At 40.5% G+C, this 21961-nt stretch overlaps 1 protein-coding gene across 1 annotated transcript in view; it reads left to right on the forward strand.

Annotated features, from left to right (window-relative positions):
• The window catches only part of ITPR2 (inositol 1,4,5-trisphosphate receptor type 2), a 436558-nt gene that overhangs the window by 377878 nt on the left and 36719 nt on the right, over positions 1-21961 (forward strand). The window contains exons 53-55 of the mRNA XM_045828972.1: positions 5079-5209; positions 6328-6493; positions 15074-15234. Coding sequence (XP_045684928.1) covers positions 5079-5209; positions 6328-6493; positions 15074-15234 — 458 coding nt within the window. The remainder of the gene's footprint in view (positions 1-5078; positions 5210-6327; positions 6494-15073; positions 15235-21961) is intronic.

The raw sequence follows: 21961 nt of genomic DNA on the forward strand, positions 1-21961 counted from the left end.
CTCAACACCACTGACGTGTTGGCCAGACTAGCACCTCAGACAGGAAGGAAATACTTCAAAGCCAATAGAATGCATATGTGTTCCCTTCCTCATATGAAACATTTTATTTGTACTTGAACTAGGAAAAACACATTATTTTACTAATACTCAACTGAATGTGAGAATAATAATCTCATCTTGTTCAAGTATTAAATGTGCTGATTATGTTAAAACTATAACTTTGTGTAAGATTTAACAGCCATTTATTAGTAAATGGCTGTCACGATAGCTAGAATTTATTACACCCTATGCCCCAATGTTCTAAGTTCCTTACATGTGCGCATTTAGTTCTTTTTAAATGTCTCCACGTGACAAGTCCATGTCCACTAATTCTTTCCCTTTGCTTGTAAACAACCCTACTCGCTCACTGCTTTCCTAACTGCTTGTTTCATCACCCCTCCCTTGCCGCCATTAGCTAGACCTTCTTTCTCATGTCTGAAATCTTTTCCTTGCTACATCTGCTCCCTCTCTTCCTCTTAGGTCGTAATTGAACCTTCCTCTGCATTCTGCTATTCCTCCCAAACTAATGTTCTATCATTCCCCTTCCTTTCAGTTACAAGTTTCCTGGAAAATGTTGGCTCCACTGTCTCCTTCAATTTCTGCATCAACCATCTTCTCTTTCACTATTTGTCAACTTCCTGTTGTTTTCTATGATGTAATTGTTGAATCCAGCAACCTTGTCTTGCTTCTCATTGCCCTTGGCCCTTTCGTAATTGGGACATTTTTTGATACCTTCCTCATCTTTAAAGTATTTTCTTCCATCATTTGGGATTTCAGTACTCTCCCAGTTCTCTTGTCTTCTCTAGCTTTTTAAAATATTTCCTCATCTTCTTACTTCCAAGCTTAGGGATCATCCGAGATTCCTTCCTTGTCTTCATCAAAATATCTAGTTCTTCCCTATATCTAGTTCTTCCCTATATCTTGTTCTTCCTTCTGAATTGTCTATTTCTGGGACCTAATGGGACCATCTTTTCCTAAGTCACCTCTGGCTGGAAGCTTTAGTGTGATATTCAATGCTGCTCTCTCCCTTGTGCCTGGAGGCCCATCAGCTCCCATTCATTCGTCCTTTCTGTTCCCACTGTCATTGCCCGGTAGAGGCTGAGAGCACATCGTGCCTGAATTATCGCACCTGCTGCCTAAGTGGTCTCTCTACTTCTGCTCATTCTTTCCTCTTCAATTCACCCACTCCATCACCCCTAGACTACTTGTCAGAAATCACTGCTTTGAATATTTCCTTCTCTTCTCCCATCTCAAGATTTCTACCATGGCCCATTGCCTGCCAAATAAAATCAAAACTCACTAAAACTTCACAGAGACTTTCCAGCTTTATCTTCCACTCCTCTACATGCTGTTTATTTGCTGTTCATCACAGCAGCAAATAATTTTTTACACCTCTGGGGCTCTCTGCCTATGCCATGTGAAATGCCTCTCTACTCCTGTCTCAGTTCATTCAGGGAAAACTTGGAGTCTACATTAATTAGAGAGACTCCTGTCTAATTACCCATGGTGCTAAAGTTTCTCTCTCTATTCTAATCTCTTTTCACTACTTCTGTAGCTTTTATCACATGTTAATTTGTCTTACCTAAGTACAGTAAGTCCTCATTTGACTTTATTGAGAGGTTCTTGGAAACAACATAAAATGAAACCACTTTTATCATAAGCTAATTGATGAGAGTTAGGTTACTATGGCATCTCATTGATATTATAATGAAACAATGTTCAATAAAATGATGTTATTCAAAGACCTGCAATGCATGTTTTATCTCATACTATTTCACCAACTGGATAGTAACCCACTTGCCCCTGTTGAAAGTTCTCCAGTGGCTCTCCACAGCTTTCAGGATCAAGTTTAAACTCTTCATCTCGGTGTATGAGTTTCTCCTTGTCTGATCTCTGCCTGCTCCTCTTCTCACAGCACCCACACTCATCTGCAGGCACCAAAGGCCCAATCAGCCCAGTTTACCTGCAGCTCACCTGCAACTCCCCAAGCACCCTACATGCATTCATGACTGTTTTGCCTTTACTCATCCCATTTCATCTGCCTGGGATGTTTTGCATCACTGATGTTTACTGGCCAAACATGCCTCTCTTTCAAGATTCAATCCAGGTGTCACCTCCTTAAGGGTGCTTATCCCTGACACCCAGCCCATGAGATGCACATCCTTCCTGCCTCTGCAGGACCTTGGGGTATGATACTGCCTTTGTTCATCTGCTGACCTGCCTACCTTTCCTAGGGGAACACAAGTTTCCTAGGGGCTGCAACACCTTCAGCTTCCCACCTGTACTCCTGGCACCTAGCCCAGGGCTGCTGATGTAGTGAAATGAGGCAGGATTGCCTTGGGGAGGCCAGCCTGGTATGTAGATAGGTCTCCAGAAGGCAGCACTTACTGAGGTGAATTTGCCATGACTCAGGGCCTGGCTTTCAGCCTGAGGGCCTGGGAACTTGGCTTAACATATTATGAGTGGATCCATCTCACAAACGGAGAATCTCCTTAACCAGGCTCACAGAGGCTACTGTGTAAAATTGGCATGCCTGTGCTCTAGTTATTAAGGAGCATGTTAACTGGACTATTGCTGGCATTAACCTGCGCTTGGCATTCTCCCCCTATTTATATGCCACACAAAAGCCAATTCTCTCATTGTATATTTGCAACCAATTATTTTATTTCACAATGGCTAATCACATGAATTGTGTGTGGATTTTATTAGCTCGCCTGTTAAAGAACAAACAACCTTATTTCTAAATTCTTGGGGAGAGATGGGAACAGTTCCCTGTAGTTTGTAGGTACTGATTAATAAGTCTTTAATAAACATATGTGTGATATTGCTGATTAAATAAATTCAGATCCTGCCACTGGTTTTAGGAAGGCTTTGATTGCAAGGCTAATTGTGGCAAAGTAACATAGAAACATATTCCATCTGACTTCATTACTGGAAAACCACATCTCTCTTTAAAAACTTCTTTAACTCTCTGACACATTTCTAACTGTTTTTCTTCACGTTCTCCCTAGCCATCCCATTAGAAGGCAGCACCGGGTGTCCGGGACCTCACGGACACGTTGCAAACTGAGCTTTCTCCCTGCTCTCTCTGCCTACCTGTCTCTTCTGCTGCTTTGACTGCTGCCACTACAAGCCCTACCTGTTCCCCATTCCTCCTTCCTCCAAAAGTGGTTTTATTTCTTCTCCTTTCTGAATCAGAATTGCACCTAGCAGCTCACCTCTAAGGTAAGTGGTCCAGCACAGACTCTGCTGGAACTTTGGAGGCTGCCCTGGGTGCCTGCACATCTCTGACTTCAGTACTGAGTGTTTGAAAAAGAAGTAGCTCTGAATAAAGTGAAAAGATGGGCATTCCTCATCCAAGTGATGTTAAAATAAAGTCACTTCACAAGAGGAAAATCAGCCTTTTGTAACAAAGTACCAAGCAGGCTGTTGGTCATGGATCATGTAGACAGAATTAGGCTGATTCTTTTTTTTTCCTTTGTTGGTTATTGTTATTATACTCATGCCTCAACAGGCAGGCTGTGGCTACACAATACCAAAATTCAGTGCCACGATGGTTTTTTAACTTTGTAACAAGAAAAATACATTTCTGCTTACTTACCAATATGAGAAAATCCAGATTTCAGTGTTTAATTTAGTATGATTTTTTTTACTATTTTAGGTGACTGTAAATTATTACCAGTTTGGTAACTTTACTATTCAACAAAGTAAGCTAGGAATTTTTTTGTCATGTTGTATCTTCTTTTCTCTCCATTTTCCACTAAATATTGTCGCATAAGTACATTTGCATAAAATGAATTTTTCACATAAATACTCCATACTCACACTTCACACTTCATATCCATAGTTCCATTCTGGTCATTAAGAAAATTTAGACCTTAAGCACATTAATGAAATAATATCGGCCCTAATTTTTAAACACCTACAATGTGTATGCCAGTCTCTCTGCAAGGTGTTTTGTATATCTTAAATATAATACTCTGGAGGATGTAATCTTTAAACAAACCTCCCATTTTGCAGAGGAGGCTACTGAGGTTAAGCAGCTTGCCCAAGTCCCAGCACTGGAGCAGAGCAGAATTTGAAGCTGAGCCCACCTTGCTTCCTTGCGCACCCTTTTCCCTGCGGCACCCCTGCTTCCGGGGAGCTGTGTCTTCAGGAGGCCTTACCACAGCCTCCTCTGCCCACAGCACAACCCTGCGCAATGAATATTAGGTTTCTTCCAGTTTGTCCTTCTTGTTCTGTCATTTTCCACTGATGAAAGAAAAAACTGCTTCAGTGGCTTTATCGGCCTGTGTCAGTCGTGGGCTGCCACATATAAAACAGCTGTTGTGTGACTTCAAAAACTGTCATGGCACAGTTATGAAAAAATAGATTCTTGGAAGTAGAGAATAGTGTATTTTAAAAATGTGTTTTGCAAAAGGTAAGAGATCCTTCTTTTTTATGACCGCATGTTATTCTGTTGTATAAACGTACCACAGCTTTTTTATCTGCTCATCTAGTGATGGGTGCTAGGCTGTTTCCAGATCTTGGCAATTGTAAATAATGCTGCTGTGAACACAGGGGTGCTTATGGTCTTTTGAATTGGTGTTTCAGGATTGTTAGGATATTATCCAAGAATGGATAGACCTAGAAATTATTATGCTAAGTGAAATAAGCCAGTCAGTGAAGGACAAATGCCATGTGATCTCACTTATATGTATAATGTAATGAACAAAATAAACTGACATACAAAAGAGAAACAGAGGTGTGGATACATGGAGCAGACTGACAGCTGTCAGAGAGGAGGGAGGGGGGTAAAGTGGGTGAAAGAAGATGAACGGATTGGCCCAAGAACGTATATGCATCACCCATAGACACAGGCAATGGTGTGGTGATGGCCAGAGGGAAGGAGGGGGGTGAGGGCTGGGTGGAGGTGGGTGCAGGGGTGGGGGGTGAATGAGGACATCTGTAATAGTGTCAACAATAAAAATGAAGGTAAAAAAATGAACAGAAAACAAACCATGAGTTTGCTTCATTGTTGAATTTGTGTGTTTTTATAGCTGATGAAGAATATGAAGATGGAATTGAAAGGACATGTGACACTCTCCTTATGTGCATTGTCACCGTCCTGAACCAGGGCCTCAGGAACGGCGGTGGTGTGGGGGATGTGCTGAGGAGGCCATCGAAAGATGTAAGCTGCGGGAGAACTAGTTTTTCAAGAAGTACATAATTGTTTTCTTTAAAGCCCCTCTTGACAATATTTATAATACTGTTTTTTGTTTTCAGGGTACTGTCTTGTGTCATTTGTTTTAAAAGTATCATGGTAGCCATTAAACCCAAATCATTGCATGCTAGGATTACACAGAAATCACTAATACACAGAAAACCTGTGTTGTTAGTGGGGTTATGCAGTTGTTCCAAGCTCGAGCTGTGTATTATATTACAGCAGCCACGTCACGATGACAAACACCCGTAGAGGAGTCGAGTGTTACATAAACAGCAGACACTGGGCTATCTCTCGTCTGTCAGCTTTCTCAGGCATGAGGATGTCCTCTCTGCCTCTGAATACGAGTAGCCTTCATTATCTATCCATGATGAATATAAAATTTAAACAAATTCTAACAGGATTTCGTATCTTAACATGGCAAGGCTGAGAAATTTCTCATTACCTGTAAAATCTCAAGCACCAGGCTGGGAGCTTGAAAAAAATCTCAGTCCTCCAACAGGCTGGCTGTATCACGTTGCCGATTCACCTAATGTTTCCGCATCTGTGATGTAGCTGGACTACATGACCTCTGATGTGTACTTTAATACTGTTCATCAGGTAGGAATAGATTGAGCTCTATGTACTTGACCCTGTACGGCCAAGCACAAAGCCTACTCCAGAAACTGATGAATCATTAGTCCTTCCTCAACTCCCTAATCATTGACTTCTGGAATTGATATTTGTATGCCTTTTGTGCAACTTCTGGGATGCAACTTACTGGACCAAAATGCAGTGAGCAGAGTGCCATAGTGGTTTATAATACAAAGTAAGCCTCCATTGCAAGGCGGGAGTGGAGGGAGTGTAAGTCCCTCTGCTAGAGAACAGAAGGGGTTCTGGGAGGAGGCTGTGAAGCTTTTCTCATTACATTTAAAGAAATTGAAGGTAGAAAGTAGGTCTTATTTTCCCATCTCAGAATACTATTTATATTAATTTAGCATATATTTATTGAATATATTCCCTTTCTAGACAATATGCTAAATCACCATGCCTTGAAAATGTATATGTATGCATATATATTTTTTTTATTTTAATTTTTATTTCAGGAGCCCTTGTTTGCTGCCCGAGTGGTATATGACCTTCTTTTTTATTTCATTGTTATCATTATCGTTCTTAACCTGATTTTTGGTGTCATCATTGATACTTTTGCTGATCTCAGAAGTGAAAAACAGAAAAAAGAAGAAATTCTAAAGACAACCTGTTTCATCTGTGGTAAGTGTTCTCAAAATACTAAAATAATAGATGCAACGGCCCAGGAGGGGCTCGAGTAATGTTTATTTGTCATGCTTTGGGAAAATTATTTCAAAAGTGAAAGCTGGACATAATTCAGATTATGTATCTGAGCATCGGACTGGGATCCTCTGTTCCATAAATAGACAGAAGAATTACATCTCAAAGCTATCTTGTCATTATTTCTGCAATTTCTTTGATTCTCTGACTTTAGAATATGTTGCGAAATGCCAAAAGGTTCTATCAACTGACAAACAGATTTTTCATCGCAGCAACATACTGATTAAGTAACAAAATGATTATTTTGTTAGATTGTGAATCCACAGATGATGTTTCCAGCAGCTTGAACTTTTACTCACTGACACGGTGCTTTCAGTTCTGAACTGTGCTGCTTTCTCTCTGTTTTTCTTCTCTCTCTCCTCCTCTGCCTCCTCCCTCCCTCCTCGCCCCCCTTCTGCATCCCTTCCTCCCTACCACCCTCTCATGCCCCCACCTTTCTTCCTTCCTCTTCATCTTCCTGCCTTTCCCTGCTTCTTCCTTCCTAAGGAAGAAAGCAGAGTCTTCTCTTTACATGTCTAGGTCAGATGGAGGAAAGCAAGATGGAGATGTCGAGCCAAGAAAGACGTTGTGCGATGATTTGGGGATTTGGGGGCATGAACCATTGCATCAAAGGACAAGTCCCACAGAGATAAAAAGACACTGCCCTGAAAATCTTCTGCATGTCTCATGGTCTTGCTTTTGCACTGCTTCCTCCAAGCCCTTTTTCTTCACAATCGTAGTAACTATTATGTCAGGACACTACCTCTGAAAAGTGGATGTTTTGGAAGAATGTATCAGTAGCAGTAGAATGTAAGCCTCCTTTAAGACATGATCCTGTTTCCCATATTCTATCAACAAAACACAAGAACAGTATGATAAGACCATCGCTTACCCACCCTTCCTGCTCCTGTAAGCTTTCCCTTCTCTGTGGAAATTCTCTTTAGCTTTACAAAGTTATTAAAAAGCCTGTAACCTGTGCATTTCCTAAAACATTATGGTAACCATCACCAAATTGAAATGTTTTTCTCAAATCTCATCATGAATTTCCTGCTGACCTTTCCTTCTACCTTGAATTACATATTCTCTGGTCCCACCACAAGATCCTGTTTTTCTTCCTAGCCTCTAGATAAGAGGTTCTGACTTTACCATGGACTCCTGGTCACTTCTCTCTGCCCTCCTCTTTATCATCACTTTATGCATATTATTGCCAAATATGCAACCACAGCTCCAGGTTCTGTCCAGGCTTTTGTTCTGTCTTTATTGTTGACTGACAGAAAGGTCTGGCTTCCTGGCAGCCAGCTTCACTGTGTACAAAAACCAGTGCATCCTGCCTTTCCATCTCCTCTCTCTAACCCAGCGACGTGTCCTGACTTCCATATTGCAATGAATGATATCCCATTACACCTTCAGTTATCTGGACTGGGGACTTCTCCATAATTTTTAGCATCTGCTTTGTCCTCTTCCAGGTGTGCTAATGAATCTTCTTTCACAGACTCACTCACTGCCTTCCGCAGATTCCCCTGGCCACACCTCGGTTTTCTGAGGCTCACCCTGGCTCACCCCCAAATGGCCCGCTCAGTATTGCCACACGAATTTTTCTACTTTGAATTCATCCTTACTCAAAAGGCTACCAAGAGCACTGCAGCCTATAACTCTAAAACTCTAATTTTCCTGGCATGTAAAGTGCCCCATAATTGGGCCCCTTCTCTTTTTGCCCACCTTTTACCCAGCGTTCTCATTTATAGCTCAAGTTATAGTCTAACTGTATTACTCAGCTTTAACTCTCCTTGTGCTCTCAGTTACGATGTTTCTGTTGAGAATGCCCGAACTCCTAAACTGTTGAACTCCTGCCCTCATTCCGAGGCCCAGATCTAATGCCATTATTCCATGAAGCCTTCTCTGATCTCACTAACTGGAAACAAACATGTCTGTTCCTCAGTCCCTCCTATCACCCTTAGCTGCATGGTGCTGTGCAGTTTCTGTTGCCTTCTCTCCTTTGTTGGATGCTATCCATTGTTGTATTATAGAAAGTGAATGAACTTTATGGTCCAAGGGACATAGGCCTATACTGCTTCCATGTCCTGGCTATGTGAAGTTGGCCAAGTTTCCTTTCACCTTGAACTATTGTTTCCTTACCTGGAAAATGGGGACTATAATGCCATATTTGGGGGTGGTGGCAAGTATAAATGACATCACTTGTGTCAGAATTCCTAGCTCAATGCTTAGCTGAGAGTAACCACTGAATACATGTTCATTTCTCTTCTTTAAGAGATCCAGATCCTTGTTTTATTCATTTTAATGCTTCCATAGCATGTGTTAGGGGTTGTTCATAAACATTTTCTTAATGACTGACTATCCAATTAGCTCCAAATTAACATCGTCTCTGTATTGATGTGCCTTATAACCTATAAAAGAAAGATACAACAAGTAAGTACTAAATTAATATATACTACAAGTGAAAATATCTAGGTGCACTAACTCTGAGTTACTTCAAATTTTGCCATATGTGGGGTACTGTTTCTGTGGCACCCACATGCCTGTGGGGAGGCAGGGACACCAGGAGCGCAGGAGAGGTTGACTCGTGGTCTATTTTCCAGAAGCCTCATATTTATTCAAAAGATTAGAGTGGTCATTTAGGTAATTTAACCTAGGAGTAAATTTAAATTGCATTTTTATGTTAGTACAAATAAAGTGTTGTAAAGTAGAACAGATTTAGTGTGAACATTTAAAATAAAATAGAAACATTTTTAAATATTCAAAAGTGGTGCCAGGTACTTTTAGCTGCTAATCCCTGGAGCATAAGGGTTGTCTATTCTCTACCCCCAAAGGACCTTCCGTTCATCAAAAACATGTGATGAGTGTTATGATGAGATATATCTAGATATGCATGCATTCCTGGAATTGCTTACCGCATGTAAGACTTAATACATACCATATAAATTATGTGAACTTCATTACAGGAATGGTTAAAGCATTTGGGATATTTGGGGGTTGTACTATAAAACAGTCGTGATTAATCTACAAGTGGTTCTGGGAAGAGGAGGGTGTTAAGTTGTGATCCAAAGAGGGATGACGTGCCAACAACAGAAGAGAGAATCTCCACCGTGGGAGCGAGTTGGCTCCAGGAGTGCACCAAGTGACACACACCCAGAGTAACAACAGAGGAGGTAGTTGCTGTGGTAGGTGATGGGAGCAGATGGGACTTTTCTAGCCTTGAAGTCAGTGACCAGATGTTTGAGAGGTATGACTCAGAAGGCAATTGCCAGTGATCCAGAAGGCGGTCATGATGGGGGGATAATTAGCAGATGACAGAACTGAAGCAGTAAACACAGAAAACAGATCGGCTCTGGTATCCACAATAATTATTAATTTTTAATCAGTAGAGGCTGAAAATTCAGGAAGAAAGACCAGGTGTGACAAAATAACCAAATGGAAAAAGAATTTAATGATGTCAGAATTCCTATGGTAAGGATAGTTGGGTTTCTAGAATTAAAGATCTTTCTAGATGATTTATTAAGAGATAAAGACTATATTGTGAGAGAGGAGCCACCTATGTCTTTCTCTCATTATATTAGTCCCTTATTATCTGTACTTACACATTAAAGTCATTCATTCACTTACTTGTTCAACAGTTACTTATTGAGTATCTATTATGTGCCAAGGCATTGCAGTGAACAAAAATAGACAAACACACAAAAAGCACTGCCATTATGGAACTTACTTTCCAACACATACAGAATGTCAAATAATGACAAAAGCTAGGGGGAAAATTAAGGCAGAGGACAGAAGGGGGATGCCTTGATGCTGGGTGGGTGTGTACCTTTAACTTAGTCACACTGTGTGGGAAACACAGCCAAGTACTCGTATAGTCATATTTTTCCTGAAAAGTTTATATTGAGCACACAGCGTTCCTTGTATGCTTTCCTTTTTCCTGCCCCATCAATTCATTTAATTTCAGGTGGTTTATCCTTGAGTTAGCCTGTTTACATCTTGAACTCTCTGAAAGTTCCAGCTTCCTACCTAACATTCTAACCCGGTTGTTCTATAGGCATCTTAAACTCAACACATCCCAAATCAAAAGTGTCCTCCCTCCAAAATCTCCTTTTTCTCTCTTGCTTTAGTGATATTGCTTTAAACTCAGTTAATTCAGAAAATTCAGAGTCACCCTTGGTTTCTCCTGAATTTATGTCTCTAATTATATATCACACCCTTTTAAAATTTCATTCCAAGTTTCTCTTCCATCTCTCTTGATTTATTCAATTATCCTGTCAATTTAGTTGAATGCCTATGGTTTACCAGCTGCTATACCAGGTGCTGGTAATACAAAAATACACCAGACAATAAAGTAGTCAAGCTTAAGACAGAAGCCGACCAACTTTCATTGCAGGGTATTTTGGACACAGAGAGGATCAACTAACTGGTTGCGTCCGGGGGTTCAGCTTGGTGGCCGTAGTGGAGCTGGGTCTTGAGGAAGGAATGCCTGGAAGGCAGGGAAGACACTAGGAGAAGGCAGAGCATTTTCAAAGGGTTTAGTGTGTTTGGAGAATGGTGAGAAAGTCAGATTCCAAGAAGTGGATTGTCAGAGCCTGAGTCTCAAGGTCACTTCAAGTTCCTCGGTTGACAGGGACTCCATTACACAGGTAAATAAAAAGGGCTAGAGAAACAAATTTTTGATGAGTTCAGTTTGACATGCTCATAAGCTATCCAGGAGGATTTATCCAGGAGGCAGCTGCCAATAGAAAGTGCAGTTGAGAAGAAAGGTCAGTACTGGAGATAAAGATGGAGAAATTGACAACCTAATGATGGTCGAAGAACAGACAACAAAGCTTAGCAAGCAAGAAGCAATGAAAATGAAAGATAACCAGTTCCCCTCTTTCGCATTTCCCCTCTACAACCCTAGCCCCTGGGACTCCCACACCCAGCCTCTTCTCTCATAGTCTCCTCTGTAAATCCTGCCACAGGATGTTACTGAAAGCCCAGCTCTGGATATGCTAGTCTCTGCCCAAAACCTTCCGAACAAAGTACAGGCTCCTTAGCTTTGTATTTAAAGTTCATTATCGTTTGTGCCAAATGTACTGTTTCATCTTCATTTCCAAATGTTCCCTTCTGACCACACCAGGGGAACAGACATTCCCTCAAACAGGTCGTCTCCTTTCATCTCTAGCTTTGCCATGACATTTCCTTTGCCCAGATGGCAAAAGAACATGGCTTTGGCATCAGACATATTTTTATTTAAATACTGTCTGACTTTCCACTAACCAAAGGTGTTTACTTGAGCAATTAATTGAATCCTTCTGAATCTGCTTCCTCACATGCTAAAAGGTCAGATTGCATTGTTGGAATTATTGTCAGCATAAATGTGTGCTAAGTAAAAATTAAATATCTTTTATTACCATTCCTCTCTTTTCCACTTGCCACAATCACATTTGAAGGCCACACATTCAAAGCTTTGCACCTCCTTGCAGCAGTTTAAAATGTACATGGTGAGAATTCATTTTGCCTCTCTCTGTGTTTTGTTGGCAGTTTATACCACTTCAGAATGTCTGTTGAGTGTTTTCTCTATCATATTATGAGTTAACTGATAGTAGACACATTGTTTTTATAGCCATATGTACCTTGCAACAGGGGGATAAATGCTTGAATTGAATTCTGAGAAAATCTACTTTAACATTTTCTTTCTCTTTTTTTTTGGAGTAATAGCTCTGTTGAGATATAATTTATATACTTTACTACTCATCCATTTAAAGCACACATCAATGGTTTTTAGTATATTCAGAGCTCAGCATCTATCATCACAATTTTAGAACATTTTCATTGTCTCCAAAAGAAGCGTTATACCCTTTAGCTATCACTACTCCCCTCCCATTACCTTTTATCCTCCTCAGCCCAAGGCACCCTTTGAGCTACTATCTGCCTCTGTAGATTGGCCTATTCCAGACATTTCATAAAAGTGGAATCATATACTCTGCGGTCTTCTGTGACTTGCTTCTTTCACTTAGTATGACGTTTTAAAGGTTTATGTTGCAGCATATCTCAGCAGCAGGTACTGGTATTTGGTTTATCCTTTCATCAGGTAATGAACATTGGATGGTTTCTACTTTTTGGCTATTGTGAATAATGTTGCTATGAACAATTTATGTCCAAGCTTTTGTATGGGCATATGTTTACATATATTAATGAGAGAGAGATACAGGGTCATACAGTAACTCTATATTTAATCTTTTGAGGACCTGCTAAACTGTTTTCCAAAGTAGCTATACTATTTCACATTCCCACCCCTAGTGTATGATGATTGTAATTTATCCACACTATCACCATCCCTTATTATCTATTTTTGATTGCAGCCATACTAGCAGGACATTTTGTTAGTGAAATATCCTTAAGGCATTGAATCAATATTTTATTTAGTGCTGACTACATACTAGGCACCATTCTAAGCTATTTGGATCATTAGTAAAGAACAGACATGGATATATCTGCCTATGAACATGCAAAAAAAATGATAAACATAACAAGTTCCTGGGTAAATTGACATTTCTTTCTTTTGTGCTGATTAGCAGGCAGGATTTTTTTGTGTACCATCGTTTTTCTGTCTTTACCTTATACTTGTGGTCTAGTTTGATTTAACAGCATTGATATGGCTAGATTCAGTCTGTTAGGAGTTGCTAAGCACTATAGAAAAAAGAGGAGAAATGGGAAAGAGTTATTAAGAGTGTCCGCACAAAGGAAAGGGTTAGGTGACAGGATTAAATAGGATGAATAGGTGAAGCCACATTGAGAAGGGGAGATTTGAGCCACAACTTGAAGGTGAGTGAGTTAGTCAAAGACATACCAGAGAGAAGGGTGTTGTGGGCAGGGGAAATGACCAGCCCTAAGGCCCTCAAGCAGGAGTCCGTGTGCAAGGAGCAGCAAGGAGATCAGGTTAGGGAGGCTGTAGGGCCCCATCACTTAAGGGTTAGTAAATAGACACCACATGGGACATACTTATACTCACCAATTATTTATTGTTTATCTGAAGTTCAGACTTACTGAGCATCTTGTATTTTATCTGGCAACCCTAATGGTAGACTATTTTAACAACTTCAACCTTTAACCTGAGGAGGGGAGGAACCACTGCAGGATTTGGAAAAGGGGAGAGTCACTATCTCACTTAGATTTTTAAAGGATCGCCCTGGCTGCTGTGTTGAGAATAGGTTGTGGAGAGTAAGAGTGGGAACGGGCCAGGAAGGCTATTGTAATAATCCAGGTGAGAGATGACAGTGGCCCAGCCCAGCGTGGTAGTGGTGGAGGTGGTGAGGAGTGATCTGATTCTGAATATATGTTGAAGGTAGAGCCAAAAGAAGAATCTCAACCACAGACGGGATGTGGTGTGTGAGAGAGGAAGAGGATTCAAGAATGGATCCTAGACTTCTGGCTTGGACAACTGGGAGCATGGTGTTGCCATGGAATGGAAAGAGGACTGTGGGTGGAGTGGGGTTGAGGGAGATGTCTGGGTTCTATTCGGGTCATGTTAAGCTGACGGTGGGTCAAGTGAGATGAGGCACAGCCATCAGCTGGATAAATGTTATGGTATTTTCCATTAAATATTCAATAATATAACTTAAAAGGTCACTCCATTTGGGACAAATTTTTTACTTATTATACATTGTGTCTGAATATTGAAAGTACTTTCTTCCTATCTTCTCCTTTTTTAAAAGAAAATATGCTTAGGAAAAGAGTAGCCAGGATTGGAATTCAATTTCCTGGTTTCTTCTCCAGTATCTGAACTGCAAAACCAGACTGAATCCCAACATCCCATTTTCTTGGCTTCCTCTTAATTTTTCCGTAAATGGTTTTCTTCATCTCCAATCATGTTCTTTTATCCAGTCTTCAACCTTTGAGAAAAAAATAATGCTCCCCAGATCCTTCCCTCAGTATCCACCCAGAGACTGAAAATGGGCCTGGAATTGAGCAGACCACCCCCTTCCCCACATGCCTGGGACAGAGTAAACTGAGGGGCCAGGAGAGTATGTGAGTCCATCTTACAGTCCGAGCCCAGATCATGGTGGGCGTTCGCTTACCCTTCACGGGTCACAAGTAGTTTTGAAGAGAGACTCTCAGTGGCCTTCCCTCGTTTTATGCAAGTTCCTGGATCAGATGACTTTCTTCTGTCCTGATTATCAGGTGTGCCTTTGCTTGCACAATCATTTTTTACTTCTTTTGCTTAGACTTGTGGTCCAGTTTAATTTGACAATTTTGATATAGTTATATTAGAAATTATCTGCAAATTTTATATCTGTAATAGGACTGTGCATGCCCATGTATCCATGGGGAGAAAAATGTTTGTTGAGAAGAAATCTATAAACTATGACCTTTTATTCTGGAGGTTGTATGTACTGTGTTGTCTTTAATCATAACATTTTAAATTGGTGCATTCTTACAGAAAGCTTTTTTGTACATAATAATTATGTTTGGGGGGAGGCTAAAAAGTTATGTGCTAATTACATGAAAAATTACATACATTGTGTTTCCTGTGTTTTGTAGGACTTGAAAGGGACAAGTTTGATAATAAAACTGTGTCATTTGAGGAGCATATCAAGTCAGAACACAATATGTGGCATTATCTGTACTTCCTGGTCTTGGTGAAGGTTAAAGACCCAACTGAGTACACTGGACCTGAAAGTTATGTGGCTCAGATGATCGTGGTGAGTGATCAGGTGGTTTGGTCTTGACTATATTGGATTTTGTATGCTTTTCCTTCTCTACCCTGCCCTTCTCCCATTTTGCTGACTTTTAAATAGGCCTATCAATCACTGAAGTACTGCTGTACTGGCTGTCATTGGTTCCCCGTGGGCTTCTTAGTTATGCAAACCAAATCTAAGTCTCAGGTGCACAGATATTTACTGAAGAAATCTCTGTGCAGGGAATAGCACCATCTGTTATCTTCTGCTCTCGTGCCTCCTGTTATTGCTAATGTCTCAATTCTCCGAATCTGGAACTTTCCCATTGGCAAATATGAACAGAAGATTCATACTTTAAGAAATTTCTTGAACTTCAGAAATCAAGGGTTTAAGGAAGGGAAGGCTACAATGGGAAAACACTGGGTATCTGTCTGTATATACTTTGCGTAGGTTTATCAGTGTTGGTGATGTATCTGCAGCAATCCTTCCACATCCAGCTATTTATAACTCTGCATTAAGATTAACATCATTGCACAGAGGGTGTTTGTCCATGATCCAGAGTTTCTCCTGTTTCAGAGAAGTTTAAAATTGACTGACTTAAATAGAAGTCAAAGTTACAACTTTAATGTCCATGATATACATTTAGTGAGTGTCATTGCATTGGATATAAATTCTCATATTCTTATAATAAACTAGCTGAATATTGGATATTTTTTTGTTTTTCTTTTTTTAAAATATTTTAATTATTTATTTTCAGAGAGGGAAGGGAGGGAGAAAGAGAGAGAGAGAGAAACATCAATGTGCGGTTGCTGGGGGTCTTGGCCTGCTACCAAGGCATGTGCCCTGACTGGGAATCGAACCTGCAATGCTTTGGTTCGCAATCCGAGCTCAATCCACTGAGCTACACCAGCCAGGACTATTTTTTTGTTTTTCAAAAATCACCCTGCACCCTGGCTAAGTGGCTCAGCTGGTTGGAGCATCATCCCATCCACCAAAAGGTTGTAGGTTCAATTCCCAGTCAGGGCACGTGCCTAGGTTGTGGGTTAGATCTCCAGTTGGGGCACGTGTAAGAACAATCAGTCGATGTTTCTCTCTCTCTCTCTCCCCCCCCCTTGGAAATCTATTGACATCCTCAGATGAGGATTTTTTAAAAATCACCTACAAAATTACATTATCTATTTGAGAATAAGGCCTGAGAAGAGTCATGATTCCCTTCGCTGCTCGGTCCCAAGAGTAACGTTCAGTGAGCACCACCAAATGGCAGGAGAGGCAGAAACAGTGGCTCCCTGTCCTTCTCTTGGGAGCTTATCGTCCACTCAGGAAGACAAACGATGATACAGGGAGCAACCAAAGACACGTTCAGAAGCTAACACGTTAGTGAGTGCAAGTTAATATTGCAGTAGTTCACCTTACCTGACAATATTTATGTCACAAGAGACCTAATATAAATTATGTCATAGTTCAGCATTTTCCATGCTTTTTTATTATTGACCTGCATCCTACTATAGGTTGTTTTCTCTGCATTCATAAGGTGATAGTAGACAGAACCAGTGTCCTTTTTTTCACATATCCTTTTCTTCCTTCTCTTCCTTCTAAATGAGGAAAAAAGATCATCATTTTGGGGATGTGCATTTATAGTCATTATTTTATACATTCTTGATACTGAGCTGCTCAGGGACCATTTGTGTGAAGTATTTTGTTTCTGCTTGCTGGGGACTAAAAAACATGTAAATCATTACATTTAAAGTATGACCTCAGATTGCTATACTTTACCAAAGTATGAGTTTAATATATAGGAGTGTGCAGAGTAGGTTCACAGTTTTCATGTGGAGAAAGACATGCAGGTCTTGATTATTACAATAGCTACCTACCTGCATGTCTTTCTCCACATGAACAACTGTAAACCTACTTTTGCCCACCCCTGTCATTATTGGGCATCCATATGTCCCCTGAATTAAATGATTTCAGGGAATACACTGAAGAGTCTGATATATTCGTTCTCTGCCAAGGTGTTTAGAGTGAAAGGGAGAGGGGAGTAACAAGCTGAAAGTAGAATAGGCCACGTTCCCCAAGAGTGGAACAAATGAAAATACGTGTAGGCTTAAAGATGTGGAGTGACACCTGACTGGGCTGTGGCAGAGTGCGATGGGGAACTGGTGTGTGTGTTTGTTACAGTGCATCAGATGGGGAGGCTTTGTGCAGATGAGCAGTGTCTGCTGGACTAAGAGTGAGTTCCCAAAAGCGGGGCGGCCTGATCGAAGGGATAAATATGGGGCGCTCAAGCACTCAGGGGCTAGTTAGTTGCCCAGTTCCACTGGCACATAATCTACCTAAAAGGAAACTCTGAGAAATATGACAGGAAAAGTAAATTGGACTTTTGAATAATTAGGTGTGGGTATTTGGACATTATTTCATCAGCAATGGGAAGCCACTGAAAGCTTTAACTAAGGGAACGATGTGGCCTAGGACAATAGTCAGGCAGTGGTGTGTAGGCTGGTTTGGAGAGGGGGAAGATGATGTCAGAGGTGGTACTGGGCCATTGCTGAGACTAGGGGTGGGGACATGGAGGAGCAGGAGATGTGGAAGGCTGCAAGACAACACTTGACATTGTGAGCCTGGTCGTTGGAGAAAGGTGGTATCTGGGTTTCAGAAAGTCTCTCTGTTAGGAGGAGGAGCTGGTCAGAAAAGAGGAGTTATTGATTTTGACGTGAGACTGGAGACTGAGTCATGGATTAGGAGGGACAGTGAAGTGACAACAGCATGTACCTTAGAGCCAGAAAGATCTGGGCTCAGACTTTGGTTTCATCACTTGTTGTGTGGTCTTGGATCTTGTGGTGAGTCTTTGAACCTCCCTGTGACTCTGTCTACTCATCTAAAGACAGAAAATTATTGGTGTGAGCTCAGTGAGATGATATGTAAAAAGTGTCTAGCACAGCGTAGGTCCTCAGTAATTGACAATTTTCACTGTGACTGTCCACATGGAATGACAATGAAAACCATCAGGTTAGAGAGAGATGGGAAAAGGGAGAGCTGTGAAGAGAGAAGAGAAGAGAGAGAAAGCTAGAGAACCTGGGGCATCTCCCATTTAGGAAAAGGAGAAAGACAAGTAAAACAAGCAGGAAAGAGGACAATAAAAAGGGAAGAGGGAGAACCAGAAAGTGGAGTGTGTCAAAAGCCAAGAGATGAGCATTTTAATGCCAGAGCTCAACAGATCATTTGCTACAAATTGGCCATAAAGAAGGACGGGTCGAAGTCTTTAGAAATTGTAATGAGGAAATTACAGGTGACTTCTACCATAAGAGAAGACTGCTCTGAAAATACAGACCCATGTTTGGCCTTAACATTAAACCCAGCATTTTGCCAGGCAATTGTACTTGAATTTTTAAGTATCCATGTACTTACCTGTGTTTCTGTCCCTCCTCTTCTATCAGAACTCTGTCCAGAGCCTTCACAGGAGGGATGAGAGCTCACAAGCTTATTCCAGCATGAATTGTTTCTCTCTCATCCAAGCAGTGCACATCCAAGAGAAGAGTCAACAGTCCTGGATTTCAATAGGCAGGAGAAGGAAAAGTGATATTAAGCTCAGGACTGATGGAAACAAGCCATTAGCATGGGAGATTGTTCATGAACTCAAGTAGCCTTTTTGAAAAAACTTCTAGAAGTCTATAACTGTTGAACCCAATTCAGAAAATTTGTTAATCTCAATTTGGTGGAGATTATGGTTTTGTAATCTTGATGCTCCTAGAAGGAGAGTGGATTTTAGAGCAAATAGCAAGTTGAAGCATGTCTACAGCTCAGTTTAAAAACTTTTCTCTGTCCAACCCAGAGGCAACCACTCCAACAGTTTGGTAGGTAACCTTCCAGGTATTTCCTACCACTTTTATTTTTGCTCCTTAAAAATGGGTTTATTTACCAAGTTGATTTAAGTGCTTGCTTCTTAATAGGACTTTGAAAGAAGCTATAATTCTTTATAATTGAGGTAGCTTTTATAGTTAAGGATTTATACAAAAGAAAAGGAGGAAGTTCCTTATATTGTTTCCTAAAACAACTCATCTGAATTCTACTACACTGTTTAAGTAAATATGATTTGTACCTTGGGACCCTTAGGAAATGCCTCCTGGCTTTTGGTGAAATAGGAAAAAAAAGAATATAACAAATTTGGAGGATGTTTCTCCCTTCTGTATACTTTTTCACTTCCAACGTTTATACTTTATTACTATGTGAATAAGGGAGATTTATACCAAATGCATTAAAACATACATTATTAAAAATTAATATATTGCTTCTAGATATTAGAACCTAAGGAAATCTATTTGTGCCTTTAAATCCATCCAGTGATAGGGTCAAGATTCTGAAGTAATAATAAAAACTTAAAACTTCCTCATCCCTGCCTTCAGTTCTAAAACAAGCTGTTTAAATATCTACTGTCTGAGTATCTGAATTAACACAAAGCATTTTCTGGAATATTGTTAGAGGAGATGTGAGTAGATCAAGGTATTTGGAGGAATAGATTTTCTTTTTGCAAGCAAACCTTCATTTTTTATAAGAGAATTGACATTTTGAACTAGAATTTTTGGGAACAGAAAATGATAAGGGAAAAGGGAAGGCCACGTAGGAAAGTAAAATAATGAAAGGGAATTAAAAAAAATTAAATACAGAGGAAAAGGGTGTAAGGGATAAAAGCTGTAACCTGTACTCATAATGGCCTTTGAGCGTCACCGAGGCCTTTTGCTTCTCCCATCACCCAAAGGATGATTGAGGAGGAACCAACAAACTAGAGATCATTAGGAAAAATTGCCCAAAGCTTTTAGATGTTGCTGTAACATTTTTGGGGACATTTTCAGACTTTCAGTGTTCATTTGCTAAGATAATGTTAGGGGCCTTTGGGGATATATTTTTTAAAGGTGTTATTTATTTATTTTTAGAGAGAGGGGAATGGAGAAAGAGAGGGAAAGAAGCATCAATGTGTGGTTGCCTCTAACATGCCCCCAACTGGGGACCTGGACCACAATGTGGGCATACACCCTGACTGGGAACCAAACCCATGACCCTTTGGTTCACAGGCTGACACTCAGTCCACTGAGCCACACCAACCAGGGCTGGGGATATTTATTACTCAATTTGACAAGCAGCAGGGTCAAAACCAAGGTACCTGGAAGAGAGGCACGACATGTACTCACAGAGCGCTGTCTCCCTTCAGTGTCTGAGTGTCCAGGTGGTACTGAGCTGCAACCGGCCCCTGGCTGGCAGTCCTCCCCAGGACTGTGGTTTCAGAGGGGCCTTTTCCCCATTTTAGTTCATGACTCTTTTATGTTCTTCTACTGATTTGACAAGACTAAAACCTGTTTTGTGACATTGCATCAGTGTCACGCAGGACAATTTAACTCAAGTTTTTGTTAACATAATTGTCTATCTTGACACACAAAAATAATAGTAAATTTCTAAATGGCCACAGCCAGGAATTGAGTGGCTCTTTGTTCTATGGAATACCAGGGCACATTAAAATGCCTGTGATACATATTAAAAGCAATTCGATAAACGCTGAGTCTCTCCCATGTGCTAGCAGCTGTGCAAAGGGTTTAAATGTAGGATAAATAAGAAATAGTCTCTTCCCTCAGGAGGCCCAAAGTGCTTATTGGATGAATAAATAAAATAATGAATGAATTAACAAATAATGGTTTCTTCTTAGCCCTCTGGTAGTTGGACATAATTTACAGAAAGATACACCAAAATAGCTGGAAGAGTTAGGAACATGAACTTCTCATTAGTCAAATGTTATTTTTCCTCTTTTTTAAAACTCAGAAGGTAAAGAGGCAGCATGAAGGGCTATGTCAACCGAATCAAGTGTAACGAATGTACCGCTAAAGATTGGACTTGGGGGACAAGGCATTTTCATCCCTCTGTCATCTCTCCCACAGCATTCCTCAAGCCCAGCTCCTGCCACCAGTGCACAGACCCTCAGGAGAGTGCCTGTAGCCACTCTCCTAGCAGAGGGCAGACGTGTGCACTGGCGGGTTTGTCAGTGTAACTCATCCTGCAGCACGAATTCTTCCCTGTGATAATCTGTTAAGACCTCAGAGAGGGATGGTCCCTTGAATGAGCTAGAAAAGAAATTGAGTGACCCCTTGCTTTAGCTATGCAAGGAAGAAAAAGAGCGAACGAGTTTCCAGATGTTGTTTTCTGCGTCTAGAGCTCAAAATAAATCTTGCTTAGTTAAACCATATTTTTGAGCAGTAACCGTTGGAAGAAGGGGATGTTTGGGCTCGTGAGTGACACCTAGTCTTCTAAGATTTATGGGCACCCCTCCTGCATGAGCAGTATTGGCCAACTTAGTTTCTTCATTATTATTGTGTTTCATCATTATGAAATTGTATGTTCTGATTCTATTATTTCTAATTTACACTAATTGCATAATTGGAGCTAATTGAGACAATTATATAACTACCCAATCTTTAAAACCTGTTTGAAAGACTTTAGACCTTAATAAGACACTTTTTTACATGTTTACATTTCAGGGCAAGCCAAGGGGGTCCTTGCAACTTGGAATGCACAATTAAGAATTAAATGTATACATTCAAAGAGCCGCCACCTTCACTTTCCACGTTTTAAGTGGAGACATATGTCTTCAATTTAAGAGGGTTCTTTTTCTTCCCAGCTTTAGAGTTCATTGTCATCATGGAATCTAGACTCAACATTATTCTAATTTCCTATTTAGTATTCATATGTAAGATATATGAGTTGCCACGTTTTT

Source organism: Phyllostomus hastatus, unplaced genomic scaffold, assembly GCF_019186645.2.
Source record: "Phyllostomus hastatus isolate PE091 unplaced genomic scaffold, TTU_PhHast_1.1 phas_scaffold_93, whole genome shotgun sequence".
Lineage (NCBI taxonomy): Eukaryota > Metazoa > Chordata > Mammalia > Chiroptera > Phyllostomidae > Phyllostomus > Phyllostomus hastatus.